This window comes from Anguilla rostrata, chromosome 13 (assembly GCF_018555375.3).
Source record: "Anguilla rostrata isolate EN2019 chromosome 13, ASM1855537v3, whole genome shotgun sequence".
Classification (NCBI taxonomy): Eukaryota; Metazoa; Chordata; class Actinopteri; order Anguilliformes; family Anguillidae; genus Anguilla; species Anguilla rostrata.
This window is the reverse complement of record NC_057945.1, coordinates 17,018,116-17,036,720: the sequence shown is the minus strand read 5'-3', so window position 1 is coordinate 17,036,720 and position 18,605 is coordinate 17,018,116. Positions and strand designations below refer to the sequence as shown.

Below are 18,605 nucleotides of genomic sequence, written 5' to 3'. Positions count from 1 at the left end.
TATTGTGGTGCGCTAAAGAAAAAAAGAACCTTATATAAATGACATTTATAAATGCTACCCATGATGATTGGAATAGAATGCTAAACACTTCCAACAAACTATGAAATGTCATGGTGATACTGTAGCTCACAGCTGTTCAATGATACAGCAAATCAGAAGCTCCCCATCTCAGAGCTCATTAGGCCAGCCCATTTCCTCCAGGGACCAGCAGAGTGTTGGCTGTGTGCAAACGCAATCCCTCCACCCCTCCCGTCATCCCTTCATCCCTTTCCCTGTGGTTCTGTGTGCGTCTGTGCCAGTCTGACATAGTGAGCGTCTGAATGCTTCGGGAGAGAATTTCAGCAAGGGCTAAGGTGAGTATTACTCCCGGAACATACCACTCAGTGAAGTGAATGAAGCCAGAAGCATTCACTGCAACACAGTATGAGATATACCACAATTCCTAACAATGCATGTGGAGCAGGTGCATTGGTGGACAGACAAATGCGTATTTCACAATGGCAGGCATTTATACAGAGAGTTCAGGGAGTAGGCTACATAGACAACTATAGGGGAGAAAAAAGGATGGAGAATAAACTATATATGAATGGGTATAGAGACTGGGTCGCACAGAGGGATACCTTAACAGATAGGTGAAGCATTGTGAACGAAGCTTTCAAAATGTCAACTTGCTTCAAAAGCCTGGGAGTTAACCGTGGCCCTACTCCCTTGCCTTCAAATCTGTTGAGTGCAAACAGGTTGTTATTTTTGGTGAGTGTGTTTTTGCTGCACACAAAAGTCCCTGAGCTGACTGTCTCTATGCAGATCCCCCTTGGGATGAGGCATGGGAGGAGGTGCAGGAGGAGGTGCTGCTGCTGAATCAGATGAAAGACATGGACAGGTCTCCTGTGGGTGGTGCCGAGGAGATGTCCGTCACCAAGCTTTGGGAGCAGCTGACCCAGAGAGACCAAGAACTGCGCCGTGCTAAGGAGGCCTTGCAAGGTCAGAGCCATTAAATTCCTACCTGCCTGTCTGTCTGTCTATCTGTCTCTCTGCCTACCTGCCTCTCTGTTTGTCTGTCTGCCTGCCTGCCTGCCTGCCTGCCTGCCTGCCTGTCCTGTCTGTCTGTCTGTCTGTCTGCCTGGCTGTCTGTCTCTCTGTCTGCCTGTCTGCCTGCCTGTCTCTCTGTCTGTCTGCCTGGCTGTCTGCCTATCTGTCTCTCTGCCTACCTGCCTCTCTGTTTGTCTGTCTGCCTGCCTGCCTGCCTGCCTGTCCTGTCTGTCTGTCTGTCTGTCTGCCTGGCTGTCTGCCTCTCTGTCTGTCTGTCTGCCTGCCTGCCTGCCTGTCCTGTCTGTCTCTCTGTCTGTCTGTCTGCCTGCCTGCCTGCCAGTCCTGTCTGTCTCTCTGTCTGCCTGTCTGCCTGCCTGTCTCTCTGTCTGTCTGCCTGGCTGTCTGCCTATCTGTCTCCCTGCCTACCTGCCTGTCTGTCTGTCTATCTGTCTCCCTGACTACCTGCCTCTCTGTCTGTCTGTCTGTCTATCTGTCTCCCTGCCTACCTGCCTCTCTGTCTGCCTGGCTGTCTGCCTATCTGTCTGTCTGTCTATCTGTCTCCCTGCCTACCTGCCTCTCTGTCTGTCTGCCTGCCTGCCTGCCTGTCTGTCTGTCTGCCTGGCTGTCTGCCTCTCTGTTTGTCTGTCTCTTTGTCTGCCTGCATGTCTCTCTGCCTGCCAACCCAACCCATGAACCATCGACAGCCTAATAATAATAATAATAATAATCATCATCATCATGCCTAATCATGATCTGACATTCCAGCTAAATGTATCAATAACAGCTGAAGACTGTGCTCTTGTGTCCCTATATTAAATATTTACTGTTGTCATTTCCATGAGTGAACTGGCTTTCTTGTGTACAGCCAACTGAGTCACAGTGACTGGTAGACAAAACATGCATAAACACTGGCCCTGAAGGAATGGAAATTGCGACCTCCGGTTTAGTGTTTTAGAAGGACACTGAGCTCAGGAATTTCTTGCTCTCTAAAAATGACTAATACGGTAATAAGGTAAGGGTCTGATTGGAGAGAAGCCAATGATAATAACAGAGCTTTAGGATAGACTGTCACTTGCCCAGGGATTGGTACCAAACCACAACTAATCACATCAGTTTGTTTACAGGGGTCATTTACTTTAGCACCAGTGTGAACACATCGGTTCATTAACCTTGAGAGAAGTAGGGAAGTGATTGTGTGAGTGGAGTCATCCATAGTTCTTGGGGGAGGATCAGTCTACCTGATGTGGAATGGATTTCACTCTAAATATCGGTATCCTGAAAACGTACACTCTTTGTTCCTGTGGTTTGTGGCTGAAGAACATTTAAGGTGACTCAGCAAGTATGGCCAATGCTCTCTAATGTATCTATTGATATAGGCATCAGTTTGATTGTGTTATTTTCTTTCCGCAGCGATGAAGGCTGACCGGAAGCGCTTGAAAATGGAGAAGGAAGACTTGGAGAAGCAGATGCAGGAGCTGTATGCCACGCTGGAGAGCCGCGAGGAGCAGCTCAGAGACTTCATCCGCAACTACGAGCAGCACAGGAAGGTCATAGCGCTCACCTGCCAATCACCTATCACTAATTTACCCCCACAGCCAACTGACAATTACACGGCTAACTGACCATCACAAATGTGCGCGTGTGTGTGTGTGTGTGTGTGTGTGTGTGTACAGGAGAGCGAGGATGCTGTGAAGATGTTGGCAAAGGAGAAGGACCTGCTGGAGAGAGAGAAGTGGGAATTAAAGAGGGAGAGCAAAGAAGCAATAGACTGCGCCAACATCCTGCACTCCAAGCTGCAGCTGAGAGAGAAAAGGAGCAAGGAGCTGGAGGCTGAACTCAGCACTGTGAGTAACATGTCTGTGGATACACACACACACACGTGCACACACACACATACTTGTCTGTGGATACACATGCACAAGTTACGCCTTGGCAGGGTGGCACGCCCCATACCTATACAGCATAGAGTTTGGCACTTTTCAGGGTTCCCTACAGAAATAACCACAATGACCACAGACGCTCAGCCCTTAAAAACCTTCATTTCTGTACCTTCTGACCCCATTTCAAAAGAAAGAATTCACAAACAATTAAATATATACAAGTGCACTTGTTTAAGAGCAAAACTACTGCTCCTACGTCTCCTTCACAAGTGGTGCACCAGGTAGCCTGGTCTGCCTGTGACACTTTTGGATGAGTGACAGGGCCAAGTTACTTGAAACAATTTAGGAAACATTGGGTAGCATTGCTTTGGAATGCAGCTTGTTTAATTTGTGCAAGCTAAGATAGCCAACATTGTTTCACGTAACTTGGCACAATTTTGTTATCAATACTTTTAATGGCAGACCTAGATTTGAAGTAATGACTTAGACAGTGCTTTGTATGTGTGAGTAACTTGGTATTTTTCTACATTGAAAACATGTTTTTTAATCATTATGTTTGAGGTGAGTTATCTCACCTTCTCTGTAAACTGCTTAATGATCATGAGGTAAAAGTATTTGTAAAAATGGGAGTTTAGTATTTTTGTCACTCCCAGTGAGAAGAGTGGCTGTTTACCACTAATGACTGGTTGAATTTATTGGTGATCGATGTCCTTCTCAGGCAAAGCAGTCCCTGTGCAGCCTCACCAAGGATGTCCCCAAGCGCCATTCCCTAGCCACACCCACTGAGCTTGTTACCCCTGGAAACCAGGAATGGACGAAACAGGCAGAACTGCCCCTCACTGCCGCCATTAGACAGAGTCAGCTGACCCTTTGCCACGGGCAAGGTATGTGCGCACATATGTATACACACACAAATATGCACACACACACACATGCACACAAACACACACACGCATGCGCACACACAAACACACACACACACACTCAAACACACACGCATGCACACACGCACGCATAAATATGCTCACATGCACAAACAAGCACATACACACACATGCACTCAAACACCTGCACACACACACACACACATACAAACATGCAAACACACACACACAGACACACACATTAATGTTTCATAAAATGGGTAAGGCAGGGTAATATGGGTGTGCCCAATGTTTGTTGGGCGTGAAATGATGATGATGATGAATATCAGGATCTAGAGCCCCTAATAGTGACCCTTTTGTTCTCAGCGATTGTGAGGAACAGCATATGCCACTCGCGCCAATCATCCATCATTTCTGACACCTCTGCTACCGAGGGCGACCGTTCCTCCTCCCCCAGTGACACCAGCTCCCCCCACCACAGGACGCACTCCCCCTGCAATGTAAGGGCTGCCCGCGGCCACCCTGCAAGTAATCACCGCTCTTTAAAAATTTGCTGTTATGCTGTCTCTCTCTCTCTTTTTCTCTCTCCCTCCCTCTCTTCCTCTCTCTCTTTCTCTCTCTCTCTCTCTCTCTCTCTTGCTCTCTCACGTAACATTAAATTTCACTTAAATTAATTAGTGGTGAAATGGCAGAAATTAGTTTCTTTTTCTTTCTCTCTCTCTCACACTCTGACGCTTTCGCACCCCCTCTCTGTGTCTCTCAGTCAATGGAGGACCTGGAGGAGCAGAAGTGTAAGAAAAAGAGGGAGGTGCTGAGTTTGGGCTCGCTGTCTCGTGTTTTTTCCCGGGTAAAGCAGCACAGGTCTGTGGACCCAGGTCTGTTCCATGGCCCAGCTGCCCCTGTCTTACATACGTTAACACTGCACATACAGGAGGCCACGACTGTGCGTGAAAGTATGTGCATGTGGTAGAGTGTGTGTGTGTGTGTGTGTGTGTGTGTGTGTGTGTGTGTGTGAGAGAGAGAAAGAGAGAGAGAGAGAGAGAGATATGCTAGCACAAATGCATGCATATCAGAAAGACTGTTAGTTCCAACCACAGTATTTGTTTAATTCTGCATTTACAATCAGTACTGCACTGTGTTTATGACAAATGTAGATGGACTGAATGGCCTGTTCTTATCATCATGTATTCTTGCTTTATTTATTTATTTATTTATTTATTTATTATTATGACTGCACCACTGGCCTTCACATGGTGGGCCTCATTCACGAAACATGTGTATGATCACATTTGATCGTGAACTGCGTGTATTTGTTCATGGCTGTTTCGCATGAAAAGGATTGCGCGTAAGATTTACAAACAGCCAGCATTCATCATCTCATACACCTGCGATATGCACAAAAACAAAGGTCTGCACATGCGCTATGAATCTCATATGTTTTTTCGTAGGAACATTTTTAAGAACAAAAGTAAGAATAATTTAAGAAAAGTTTTGTGAATGAGGCCCATTGTTTGCAGTCAGTACTGTAGCAATCATCACATTTTGTAGATTGTTGCTTTTTATATGAGATTTCTTTATGCCTTTCTTTTACTTGACTTGAATGTTATCAGGATATATGTATATTCTGTCTGCCCTGCTCTAAAATGATTGTTTGGTTACGTTGTCCTGCTGCTGAAAAGGTTCAAAATCTGCTACACTGCCATCTGCTGGTCATGATATCACACAGCAGCTCAGGTGGGTGCAACGCGTAATAACAATAATTTATTGCACACAGATACAACAAAGACACATAGAAGGCCAGACCCTCAATGTATGCTGTGATCCTAGTGGTATGGAAGACAAATAAATTAATGTTTCTACCTTTGAAGGTGGGTCCTTGGACATTGCTCATGCCAGGTGTGTGATTCCCTTTACCCAACAATCTCTAGTGTACCATTCGGGACTGTCTGAAGTACTAATCATATCAAGGTGGTATACTAAAGCTCTCTTATGAATCACCTTGAGAATATTACATTCAAACCTGCTAAGGGCGATATTACTGGGGGACAAAAGGCTTCCGATCAGGTTAAGGTGTGAGTATTACAATGGGGCCACTGGAAGTTGTGCAGGGTGGTGGTGTGTGTGCGTGCGTGCATGCGTGTGCATGTGTTTTTGGTTATGTATGTAAGCAAATCAGACCTCTGACAAGATCCACATGAATTGGAAATAGGAAAGCAGAGCTAATCTGCAGTGATTTCCTTGGGTTAAATGCTTTTGATTCAAACATGTTTTGACTCCTGTACTCACCTTCTATTAGCAATCTGATTGCCCTGTCCCAGCTGTGTGCTTATTTTGTTCCAGTTCTCTGTTCAGAAACCTAAGGTCTAGAAAGATTCTTTAAAAATAAGCTGTGCCTGGCAGGTAGGGTGGGCGACATCAATAACAAGAGCCTCTGTGAATGATATTTCACTTTGCCAATGAGCCTGGCCTTTTAGCAATTTGTTAACCCCACAGCATTGCAGAGTGGCAGACCAGGGTTCAGTTCACACATTCAACGAGTGTCGTTCACCTCCTTGAGCATTACCTGCTTGCCATAGCATAGTCATTATTATACTTTGTACAGCCCAATGCCTTATAATTGCACAAACCAGTTTGTTTTGTGTCCCAGCAGGCTTTGCTTCCACAAAGATGACCTCTCCAGGAGTACTGACTGTGATCATTAATGCGGTCTGACATTTCTAAGCCCAGATTTAATGATCTGTCTTTAGAGTGAAATGATCCTGGAAACGAGTTGGATTGGATAATCCAAGATAATCCCTGCAGAAAATAATTAACCCATATGAGAGAACTGGCTAATCTCCTGGATAATTAGAAGTAAGCATGTGTGTATAAAAAACATAAAAGCCTTTTTTTTTTTCTGAGATATAACTATGAAGCTCATGCTATGATTTCTCTGCCCCTCTATACATAATTGATATGGTTTTTCTCTAGATCTTTCCTTACAAAATATTTTATATGGCTTTTATATACAAGTGCTGATAGTGCATTGGTGTATTTTGCAAAGGATAGTTGCTTGGCCAGCTCTATAGTGCCTGATCAGAGTTGAATTGTGTAATTTGTTATGCATGGCAAGTATATCACATTTTTGGAAGAAAAAAAAACAGTATTGTATATTAATTTTGGATTTTTTTTTTTTTTTTTGGAAATCCCACTATTAGCCTTGAAAATGTAAAATTGTGTGCTGTGTCTTGTGTATAGTGTCTTATCCACAAAATAAAATAATGTATTTATCAGAAGAATGACATAAAAATGTGATATAAAATTAGGCAGAGTGGTCTGCTCAAAGAAATTTTCATATTAATAAAGTATGTAAACATGCTGCTGTTGATTTCTGTAATTAAGCATATTTATTAGCAACGAATTTGCAGATGTAGTGTGTGCACCTAGTATATATGGCCATATATGGACATATATCACACCTGAATGGACACTACAGTCTTGGAATGCCTGACCAGACATTTCTGTAAAAGCTACATACATAATTTTCAGTGCTGCGTATCTCATCATTTGTGGACTGTGGAAAGAATGGCACATCTACGCTTAAAAATATCTCTGTCTCGTATTTATGGTACTGCGATTTTTAAACCTCAAACGGTCACAAACGGTAATGCTATTTCAGTCTTTCAATTCGTATTCCTGAAAGTTAACTATGACAGAAATTATACAGATATTTAAATATTTATAAAGCAGCTGTACTGCATTGGACTTTTATAAAGTGAATGTTAGCATGCATCTAGGTTAGGTGCCGTTGTACCCTTGAGCAAGGTACTTAACCGAAATTGCTTCAGTATATATCCAGCTGTATAAATGGATACAATGTAAAAATGCTATGTAAAAAGTTGTGTAAGTCGCTCTGGATAAGAGCGTCTGCTAAATGCCTGTAATGTAATGTAATGTAATCTATCTTAATATAATAATAATAATAATAATAATAATAATAATAATAATAATAAATCCGTATTTTCATTGCAGCTTGTATTCAAAAACAAAATATGAACATCGCTATTCTTGCCCTCATCCACTACACTGTAGGCTACAACTGAAATGCAAATTTAGGAAATTAATTGAGTGGGCTTAAAAACCGGAAAAGGTCAACTCAGTCATTTAAATAGTAAAAATAACATAAATTCGTGGTCAAAGTCAAGTGAATACGTGAACATATTAAGTTTCCCTTCTCAAAAGATTGAAGGCAATTGTTTATGTGGAAATGGTATGGGAATGAGGGCGGAAATACTACGCCCCCCTATAATCTGTAATAAATATTACGTTTCATAATAGGTGTATCTGATAGTATCTGATAGATTAGGGTAAAGGCAGTAGCAAGTAAGTATCCTAAACCTACGTACACTAAGACCAGGGGGACAACTTTTTAACGCTTTACGACTGGGAGAGATTGCCCGTTGGGTGGAATTTGGACTAAGTTCCTTCCTTTCATATTCCGCGACACTGAAAGGAACAAAAGGCGGAGAAGGGCCAGGTAAATGTAACTTTTAATGAACTGCACGTGCGCTTGTCCACTGCTGTTTTAAAGAAAACGTGAGAAATTAGCATTTGCATAGTCGGTGGCCCTTTCTGAATGAAACCAACAGGTAATTTGCGTGCGAACAATCTCAAGGTAAGGCCACCCCAACGGTGTTTTCCTTTTCACCTGTTCATTTTGTAGCTATATTCGGCAACCGAACATAGGCTTACGCCAATTACTCTGCACTTGTCAACTGGTTTTGCGCGAAGTCAAATGTCTGTGGAACTCTACTGGAGATGAATTAGTGATTCGACTTGGGATGATCTGTTTTAATTCAGGACTGGTTGAGAAATTGTCCTTCTGTAAAGTTCCACCCAATTTTTTTGTGCGGAAGTAGAGATGGAATAGGTGATTGTGGCGTAGGATATGCGTCGTAGAAACTAGCAGCATCTTTGGGTTGCTCTAAGTTTTTAGTTTCAAGCCAGGTGAAACGTAAAAAGTACTCAAAGTTTTACAGCATACACTAGAGTCAATTACACTGTGGTACAACGTGCATATTAATACGTCCAATTGAATCTGCCAACTCCAGGCTATACCTATTCTAACAGGGACCTTGGGCTAAATCCTTAAATAACGACACAATCACGCATTAGGAAAACATTCTTACTTTCACTTAAGCAATCATACTGAAACCGTTTGATAATGTAGTTACTTTGACTCTTTAATAATCCAATAACAAATAATCAGATTCAAACAATGTCATATTGTAACGCACACTAACAAGATCTGGTGTGTTTGACCTCAAGCTCTGCCCTCTGCTGCAATATGAGCCATTGTGATTGCTCTTGATGCAGGTAGTGAAAAGTAACCAATTCGCACATTTTCTGATGGGCAAAACTATTGAAACTCGATACTTTTGGTGCGATTCTGGTGAACATTTTAGCCAATTATTTATTATAAAACTGGATAGTTTCGGTCTGGCTCACTGATAGGTCTGTACGTGCTCCAACTGTGCAGACCAGAGTGCACGGCCTCGTTAAATATTTCCATATATTTATCAGGGCTAATAAAACAGAGTGAAGACGGATGGTGAAGTCCTGTCCATCACATGGCTTGTTTACTTAGGGATTGGCGCCAGTATGAGTGTATTCGTCATTGTATTTCTGAACTTTTTTTTGTTGTTTTTTTTTTGCACTGATATCTGTAAACGTATATTTTTCAGTTCTGCAGAAATAAGTGAATTTCGTTTTAGCGAATGTGGGCTTCCTGAACTCAGAAGTGATTTATTTCTATATAAATCTAGTTTGGCCTAAAGCAAATAACAAAAAAAAGAAAAGAAAATAACGGCAGAAGGCGATTGATGTTTTGTTTTTAATTTTTTTTTTTTTTTTTGTAAGTGCATTTTAGAATAAAATGTTCTACTTGCCGGAACTTGATAGTAGTGACTTGAGTGAGTGAGTCTTGCACCTCTACCTATTAACACAGAACCTGTTCGTCTCTTAAACGGCATTTTAAAAAGGCCCCTGCCGACCAGCAAGACAAGTCGGCACAAGTCAACACGGCAAAATTAGATGGTCGCTGGATGTAGTGAAGGCGCAAAACCTCCTATATCTGCCCATCACACAGTAACAATGATCCAATTAATTTGGTGACACTTAATTTTCTCAGGCTATTGTTGCTGTGAGGCACTGTCCACTGATGTGAACAGGGTACGTGCATGAAAGGATTACTGTTTGAATACCCAAAAATTATTCATTTACGTAGAATGAAATCGGCGGCTAGGTAGTGATGACAATAACTCAGTCCTTGTTATTGTTTAATGCTACTTGCATCAAGTTGTAGGCTAGCACACTGCTTCACAGTTAGACTTGAGGCTACTTGAGGAGCCCTGGAACTACAGACCTTGCTGCTAGTTTCGGGTTTTTACAATTTGTTGTCTAAAAACTGGTCAGTTTGAATGCTTGGAGTGTAAAATGTTGTATAATTCTACTCTACAGGCATCACTTTACAGGAGGCCATGTACAGGCCCAGTAATGTTTTAAATATTACTTCAGTATTCATTGTGGCATTTCAGATTAATTTCAAAGGTAATAACTGTGCAGCTTCTACATATACCTGATTTATTACGGACAATAATGTTACGGTCTCACTTTCAGCTTTAACAAGCACAAATCTGCAATAGCTGCGACCGCACACGCGCATGCATCCATGTGTGCGTGCACCCACGCACACACCCTCACACAACCACATGACCACTTCTTTGGCTCATGACCAACCTTTCCACAAAATCTTGTGCAAATCTGCGAATCCATTCGGGAGTTATGCGCCTTTTTGTGATAGGGCACACCCATCGCCACACCCCCTTTTGTTCAATTGGCCTTGAAAGTTACTCAGCTCTATCTTCGGTCATGACCAACGTCCATGCCAAATTTTAGCCTCCTGGGGCGCAAACTGTGGCCACTACGGGGTGGGACACTTTTTGTGGACCAACCAGCCAACTGACCGACAGACAGAGCTATAGAGCTGCGGTCGCAGCTAATAAAAACAGACTCTCCCTTATACTCCAAGTTCTCAAGCAGGGTTGATTTATTTTATGTATATAGCACATTTAATACACCAAGTGCAACACAATGTGCTTCAGTTTTAAAAAGACAATTTTAAACAACAACAGAGGAAAAGGAAGAGTAAGATGCTAAGAAATTCCATAAAACACAATTTAAAACAAAATATCACTGTGGTTTTATACTGTAATGTTAGTACCAAGTAAAAGCAAAGCCAAAGTCACTTGTATAAGTGAAAGCAAGGCTAAAGAATTACAACTCCGGTCTATTTTTTAATGTCTACCATTCGGACAGTTCTCAGTTCCCATGGAAGAGTTCCAAAACCCTGGGTCACAGGAACTAAAAGCAGCCTCTCCGTAGGTCACTGTCCTGGACACAACCAAGGGCATTGAATAAAGAGGATCTAAGGCTTCTGCTAGGAATACATTTAGGCAGCAAACCACTGATGTAATTAGGGGCCAGGACTTAAAAACCAATAAGAGAATCATACAATCTGTTCTGAAATTCACTGATAACCAGCGTAGAGGCTTTAAAACGAGAGTCATGCATGTTCGCTTCCTTTTAATTTAAACTGTGGCAGCAGCATTTTGTACGAGCGGTAGCTGCCCTAGTGTCTTTTTCAGGAGACCAGGGAGAAGTGCATTACAATAATCAAGTCTACTAGTGATAAAAGCTTGTGTAAGTAGTATCATCTTGGTGAGACACGGTCTAACTTTATTTAATTTTCGGCTTTAATAAATACTGACGCAATAATTAAAATGAGGGTTTTCAGGAGATTTTAAAAGCTGGCTTAGGAGTTGAGTTCATCAGATCCTGATAAATGCTGTTGTATGCCTTTTAAAGATATTATTCAGAGTGCTCCTTTCTGCTGTGTAGGAGAAGCTGAACAAGGCCTTATCATTTGCTCTTTCCGTCTCTTGTGGTGTTGCCATGGTCTCTGTGTATTGCTGTCTGAACCTTAGGCTCAAAGCAAAAGTTCAGTCAAATGGTCTAAATGTTGGGCTTTGGTCTAAATAAAAATGGCGCTTTCAAAAACACTTCATCTGGGGGAACTCCTTGTTAACTCTGTGAGCTTTGAACAGTTTCTGGAGGCTCTCCATTCACTGTTAACCCCTGCTGTTAACGACCTAACTAAGAAACATCAATGGGCCTTCGTGGAATAAATTGATAGACCATATGTGTTCAGTGTATTTATTGTAATAAGTAATTTATGCGAATACAGGCAAAATAACGGGTATGTGTTCATGTGTACATCCCTCCTGCTCATTCCTTTTAACTAGACACTGTTCACAGCCTATAAGGGGTTAATACTAACAATTCCATCTTTTCCGTAATTAACACATCCAAAGCATAATGATAATGCCATAAATTGCCTATGCCCTGCCCAGTGTTATTGTTTCAGTATATCACCGTTTTATGACACAGTGCGAGCTTTCAGTTAAATTGGCTTTCTTCATCTTTCAAGTATAAACAGCTGGCAAAATGACTAGATGGGCTGAATGGCCTTTTTCTTGTCATCAAACATTACATTACTGACAAGGAAGAGCACGACTAGCTATGAGTATTACTATGAAGTAATACTGATAAATTAGTAACACGATCTAGAGAAAGCATGTATAGTGTATAATTTATTTCTGTTCTAATTGTTTTGGCATTAAATTTAACAGATTTAAAAAATCTGTTGGTGTTGGTGCTGAATGGATGTTTGGTGTAGAATTGCCCCGTGTGTTAGTGCTAATAGGGTTTTTGGTATATCATTCTCTCTGTGCTGGTGGTATAAGGGTGGTTGATGTTGAATCACTCCATGTGGGTTGGGCAGGCCTTAAGTTCCTCTCTGCTGTGCTGTGGTGCCAGTGGGAGTGGTTTAAACTACGGTGTTTAAAAAAAAAAAAACAACTTTAATGATGTTCAGGAAAGGCTGAAGTAATGTGCATTTGGAGTTTTTTCCAGCTGTGATGTTCACGCTCCTTCCTCCTTCCTTCCATGCTGTTCATGGGATGACTACTTCCTCATTATTTCAGAGCCCTGTTGAAAATTCCATCTTAAACCAGTTTAAGATGATTAAGCTGGCCTAAGATGTGTTTTAATCACTTTTAGCTGGTTGACCAGTTGTTGACCAGCTGACCAGCCTATATAGTCAGCCAGTTCACCACCAGCTTTCTGTACCAGCTTAACTAGCTTTTCCAGCTAGAGACCAGCTTTAACCAGCCACAGACTGGCTATGACCAGCTAGAAATGTCAAAAACACAGCTTAAACCATCCCAGCTGGAATTTTCAGCAGGGAGTGTTGACTTCTGTATCTACTTAGACTATTTTTACTACATTACTTTCCATATGGCTTTTATCCAGAGAAACCGCTGCAGCTTGCATTTTTACATACTTGCTATTCAAGTTAAGTAGACCACTCACAGGTACGACTGGGGTTTGAACCAGGTGGCCTCTGTCTCTTTTCATAGGCATAAGTTTCATTTCTTTGGGGGAGACACGCCTGGTGTACTTAGTTTCATGTAGTCAAATGTCAAGTCTCACAAGCATGCTAGCTAGTCTAGCAATGAATTCATATGAAAATATTGGGTGCGACATGTGTCCCCGTCTCCCCCAAAGCCTACGTGTATGTCCCCACTCCTTAACACCTGTGCACTGCCACCAAACTGCCACAGAACTCCTCTCACTCTGGGCCTGATATCCTAATACCTCTAGCATATGCAAAACCAATAACATGACCAGTGATTAGTCATGGTATTTGTTTTGCACCAGTCATTGATTGTGTTATTGGTTTGCCACAAGCTAAAGTTCTGTGTGTTCCTTCCGCAGTGCAGGTACGGGGTGTGACCGCAGGACGGAAGAGATGTGCTCCAGCAGGGGTGTGTGTGGGGGGGAGGACCGGGCGTCGCCCAGCTCTGGGTCGGTCAGCAGTTCCGGGTCGCAGTACGCCCTGTGCGCGCTGGGCGTGGGGCTGATTGCCCTGGGCATAGTGATGATCGTGTGGAGCGTGGTTCCCGCCGAGGCCGCGGGGAACAGCAGCAGCGGCGGCGGCGGCACGGGGTCCGGGAGCAGCGAATCGGATCTGGACACCCGGGGGAAGACGTCGTCGGTGGCGTTCGTCCTGGTGGGGGCGGGCGTGGCCATGCTGCTCCTGGCCATCTGCCTGAGCGTGAGGAACAAGCGGCGGCAGCCTCAGCGCCAGGCGCAGGGGGCAGACAGCGTGTACCGGGCGCCCGGGGAGCAGGGCGAAACGTGAGTGCCTCCTTTCACAAGAACCCCCTCCCCCCTCCCCCCAACTTGAGTGTCCTGAAACCATTGAGGCCCACACCAGTGACCTTTTCCAGTTTTACACTGTTGGTTTTCAGTTTACTGTGGAGACCCACCAGCTTTGTATTACAAAATTGGGAAGTCAGCATTTCATTTTAGTGCCCCATCCTCCTGGAATGAGCTACAACAATTGCTGAAAATCAGTTCTCTACCAACTTATGGGCAGTTTAGATCGCTGGTTTTGAACATTCCTGTCTCTGATTGTATCTGTTTTTGATCTTATTTGTGCTTGATTTTATTTATTTTAATTATATTTTACTTTATTTTATTCTAGTTATTTTATTATATACTATGTTAGTTACTGTTGCTATATTCTGTGATCTTTATTATCTATTACACGTATTGTGTCTTAATTGTGTTTGTAATCTCGGCTACATTGAAAATGAGGGCTTGTACCTCTGAGAATTTAAATAAAGGTTCTGACAAAGTTTTCTGGAGAAAAACCAGGCTGGGAACAGAAATTAATTCAGCTAACAGGTTTTTTGTGGGTACATGTGAATCTTACCTCTGGGTGAAATGACAGGAATTTTAAACTATGTAAAAAGTTAGCAATGTAGTAAGTGTGAGTTTCACAACCTGGGGTGTGGCCTGGATAGAGTGACTAACACAGCTACCCTACTAAACCAGTCTGTTTAGTTCCACTGTCAGGGGCTTGCTGTCTGAATAACTGTTTTCTGACAAGCGTATTGACTCTGATATGATCATTATTTTGCAAAACGACGTTTTTTGGGCAGTTATTAACATTTTTTCCCCACTAAAGATTGGAGCACACTTTACAACTATTTTCTCACACTTATTTCACTTAGGTTTAATTTTAACCCAAACTTCCTTCCTGCAATAAATCACTGGTCACTTACTAAGGAAGGGCAGGGTATTGTAGTTGTATGACTGATTGCATATGTGCGCATAAATAATATTAACATTCTGTGTGCGTGCGTGCTTGTGCGTGCGTGCGTGTGTGCTTGTGCGTGTGTGTTTGTAGGGAAGCGGACCCTCTCCCCAGGTATGATGTCCCCAGCTATGAGGAGGCGGTGGGGAGCGGGCAGTACCCAGTTCGCCAGAGCAACCTGCGGAACAGCACCTCCCAGCTCCCGTCCTACGAGGACCTACTCCAGGCTGTAGAGAACGAGGGGAGGGAGCCAGCAGCCGGCACAGGGCAGGACCCGTCGCAGCCTGCCCCCGCCGCGGAGGCCCCTCAGCCTGCCCCCGAGCCCCAGGCGGCCCCGCCCGCCCGCCACAGCACCCGCTCGAGCCGGCTCCTCCGCCCCCTCAAAGTGCGCCGGATCAAATCCGACAAGCTGCACCTCAAGGACTTCCGCCTGAACCTCCGCAACCCCGCGCAGGCCGGCCGGGTCACCATCGAGCCCCTCACCCCCCCGCCGCAGTACGAGGACAAGGTGCCCGAGTTCGGAGATCGCCCCTCGCAGGCGGAGGCATGACACTGCCCGAATTTCAGAGGAAGGTTCCTGTGTGGAAGAAACAGTCCGGCTTGCTGTCGGTGATGTTGGTGATGTCACTGAAGAGTCTGGCGCCTGTGGCCACAGTGCCGAGCCTTGCGTGTTCACGGCTCGGGGCGGAGCAGGGGTGAGGCACTCTTAGATACTTTTTTTTTTTTTTTTGTAGGTCCGACATCGAGGGATAGTCTTTGAAAACTGTGCAGTGACCAGGGAATTGGGAATTGGATGCGTGAAGAGGTGCCACAGTCCTTTATCAACCTAATTTCTGCAGCTGTGATGGAGTCCTACTGGTTGTAGTAACGCGATCAGTGTTGTTCCCTAATATAATATATTTATAACCCTAACAAAAAAGATTGCCATTGCTACTACCACATACTGTTATGGTAATGTGGTTTGGTCCAGTTTCTCTGTGAACTGCAGAACACAGGCCTGTGCATGTAGATTTGTAAAATAGATTGATTCAAAAAAAATAATTAAACGAGTATCGATTGGGTTGTGCTTTTTAAATGTAATTCAACCTTTTTTTATACAAATGATTTATTACTTGCCCCTTTTCTACAACAGGAATCCTCACTTGAGGACTTATTTTTAATTAAACAATAAAAGAAGTTCATAAAGGTGTTCTGTGGTTTTGTAACCAATTCTACAGGAATCCAATAATTAATTTTCCAGTCCAACAGAGAGATGTGTAAATACCTCGTTATGCATGCTGAAGCCTGGGAGAAGAAGGGGGCAATACTGAAGGTCTTACAGTCCATTTCAACAGCCGTTATACTAAATAAAGGCCTCCCTAAATGTCCAGGATGGGATGGTTCACTCTGGGGTTTGTTGGGATACTAGTTCCGTTTTGATGTATTTTTTTGATTGGAATTGTTTTCAGAAACTTCTCTAAATATCAAATTTTCCTCATGCATAAAATCTGTCTGGGTCAATCAAAAACTTACTCTGAAATGGACATATCAAAAAAAAAAAAACCCAGAAAAGGAACCTTCCCTTTAAACATGCTCTTAGGGCTGATATTGAGTTTGTTAAAGCGTGTATTTGTTTGGGTGTATATTGAGTTTATGTTAAGCCGTATAGCCTAGACATTGCTAGTCCAAGCCTAGGCTCTGTCATTCACCAACTGTGGCTTGGTGATCGCCATCTTGCACAGCAAGAGCATGTTACCACAGGAAATTTCACAAAATGGGGGGAGGAGGTCAAAAGAACATGTGACTGCATGTATTCTGAAATCATTTTGTCAATTCACTTGTAAGTGAATGGACATGGAAGTGTATGGTGGCATTTCCTACATTGGAGGGAGTATAAACTGGAAAAGGGGGGCAAGGTTTGCTGTCTCTGAGATTTGTGTGCACCTTTCGTTTGGAGATCCTTCTTACCCTCTGCACTAATTCAAAACTATTATTTTGTTACCCTTGTAATATTATGAATAATATTTTTTATAGTTTTAATTCCATAGACCTGTTAACAAAATAACTTTGAACTTTGAATTTCCCGATTTAGAATCAACTCTTAACTACACTACAATCTAACTTATCTCATCCACTACAATTTAACCACAGAATTTTAGCCACAGTGGATCTCCTCTTTCAGTCATGGGGTCTGTGGGTTAGTTTCTGTAGTCAGGGGCTACACGCTGTGCCTGTTGCCCATGCATTCCCAAATTCAGCTAATTCATGGATTTGCTTAAAAATTGGTGGTTGGTTGATGGAGGAGTCATCAAAACACAGTTCCAAGTGCAGTCTTCAGTCAAACTGTTTAAAAAAGCAAAATGGTAATGAGCCAAACCTGAGGCAAATTAACATTAAATCAAAGGTTAAAAAAAAAAAAAAATCAGTGAAGTGTGTACATTATTTGTAAACTCTATATTGTCAGTGCCCTCTCAGGTTCTGTGTGGGTTCAGCAGAAACTTCAAAGTATAAAATTAATCTGCTACTGAATTTTGAACTGTCCTCTTGTAACTTTTTACTTGTAGAGAGATTTGGGCTTGATTTTTATTTATTTTTATTTTTTTAGTAATGCGTGGATATGTTTCCTTGGGAGCAAAAAATATCTGTCTGAAATGATTTTTGTTTTTTGGGGGGGGGGGGGGCTTTCAAACTGTACATTTGAGTAAATATTTAGTTTTTTCTGTCTGGAAGAATGCCCTGCTGAATATTTTGGGGCTTGGCAAGCCCGTAACAAATGAACAGACATATTAACAGAGTAATTTCAGTGTGAGCCGGCTGATGTAATGTCTGATCTACTGTAACCCCCTGGAGCTGTACATTAGCTCTAAGGACAGGGAGGGGGCTGTGTGTTGTAGTATTTTAAAATGCAGATCCAATTTTTCTGTCTATTTATTTATTTTTAAAAATCCATAAGATGTTTACTTTCAATCATAATTTGTGGGTGAATTAAAACATTTCTCTTCATCAGAATGTTTACATTTTGTTGTTACTTTAGTAGGCTACATATTAAGGGAGGCCTGTTTTTATTTGTGTCTTGCTGTTGGTACACACTGTGTGTCTGGCACGAAGAACTGCTGCTGCGGTGGAATTTACTGTCCTCTAGTGGTGATCCATGCTCAGTTACATTCACTGCTTCAATGTCAAAGGTGACCTGAACAGAAAAATCTGCAGTGAGGTAAACTTTTCCTTGATAACTTGTGCTTGTTAGGGTCCTTTGCAAATCTGTAAGTTTTCAAGGGGAGTTTCTGATGGAGCATAGAACATGACTGCGCCCATTCCTTTTTATTGTGTTGTCTGACACCATGATATTTATCCCCCAAGTGAGAGTTATGTGAATAGGCAGCTTTCAGCAGGTGAGTTTTTTTTAATGTTGTTAATTACCTTGCTATTTAAAAAAAGAATTGATTTGAGAATTGATTGTATTCCATCTTTCATGTGTGCCTGGATAATGTTGTGCTTAATATTTGGTAATTTATCTTTTATTTGATCCTGCAGTCCCAATAATATTCTGATGAGACCTGCCAAGATGGC

The 18,605-nt window shown here is 42.6% G+C and overlaps 2 protein-coding genes across 13 annotated transcripts in view; both read left to right on the top strand.

Moving 5' to 3' along the window:
* Positions 1 to 7,160, top strand: part of kaznb (kazrin, periplakin interacting protein b) — a 9,856-nt gene extending 2,696 nt beyond the window's left edge. The window contains exons 2-10 of one of the 10 annotated variants that reach the window (XM_064305945.1): positions 805 to 981; positions 2,440 to 2,576; positions 2,703 to 2,873; positions 3,628 to 3,793; positions 4,160 to 4,293; positions 4,557 to 4,654; positions 5,473 to 5,527; positions 5,662 to 5,689; positions 6,444 to 7,160. In XM_064305945.1, the coding sequence (XP_064162015.1) occupies positions 805 to 981; positions 2,440 to 2,576; positions 2,703 to 2,873; positions 3,628 to 3,793; positions 4,160 to 4,293; positions 4,557 to 4,654; positions 5,473 to 5,509 (920 nt within the window). In that variant the 3' untranslated portion in view covers positions 5,510 to 5,527; positions 5,662 to 5,689; positions 6,444 to 7,160. The other 9 variants (XM_064305941.1, XM_064305946.1, XR_010325042.1 and 6 more) reach the window with 9 other exon arrangements.
* Positions 7,161 to 8,158: 998 nt separating this feature from the next.
* Positions 8,159 to 18,044, top strand: tmem51b (transmembrane protein 51b). Of its 3 annotated transcripts, none has more exons than XM_064305184.1 (3): positions 8,159 to 8,309; positions 13,670 to 14,092; positions 15,150 to 18,044. In XM_064305184.1, the coding sequence occupies exons 2-3, from the start codon at positions 13,704 to 13,706 to the stop codon at positions 15,604 to 15,606; spliced, it is 846 nt and encodes a 281-aa protein (XP_064161254.1). In that variant the 5' UTR covers positions 8,159 to 8,309; positions 13,670 to 13,703; the 3' UTR covers positions 15,607 to 18,044. The 3 variants fall into 3 exon arrangements, with proteins under 3 accessions (XP_064161254.1, XP_064161253.1, XP_064161255.1); XM_064305183.1 differs by having other exon boundaries at positions 8,307 to 8,447; XM_064305185.1 differs by lacking the exon at positions 8,159 to 8,309 and adding an exon at positions 8,320 to 8,447 and having other exon boundaries at positions 13,675 to 14,092.
* The last annotated feature ends 561 nt before the right edge of the window (positions 18,045 to 18,605 follow it).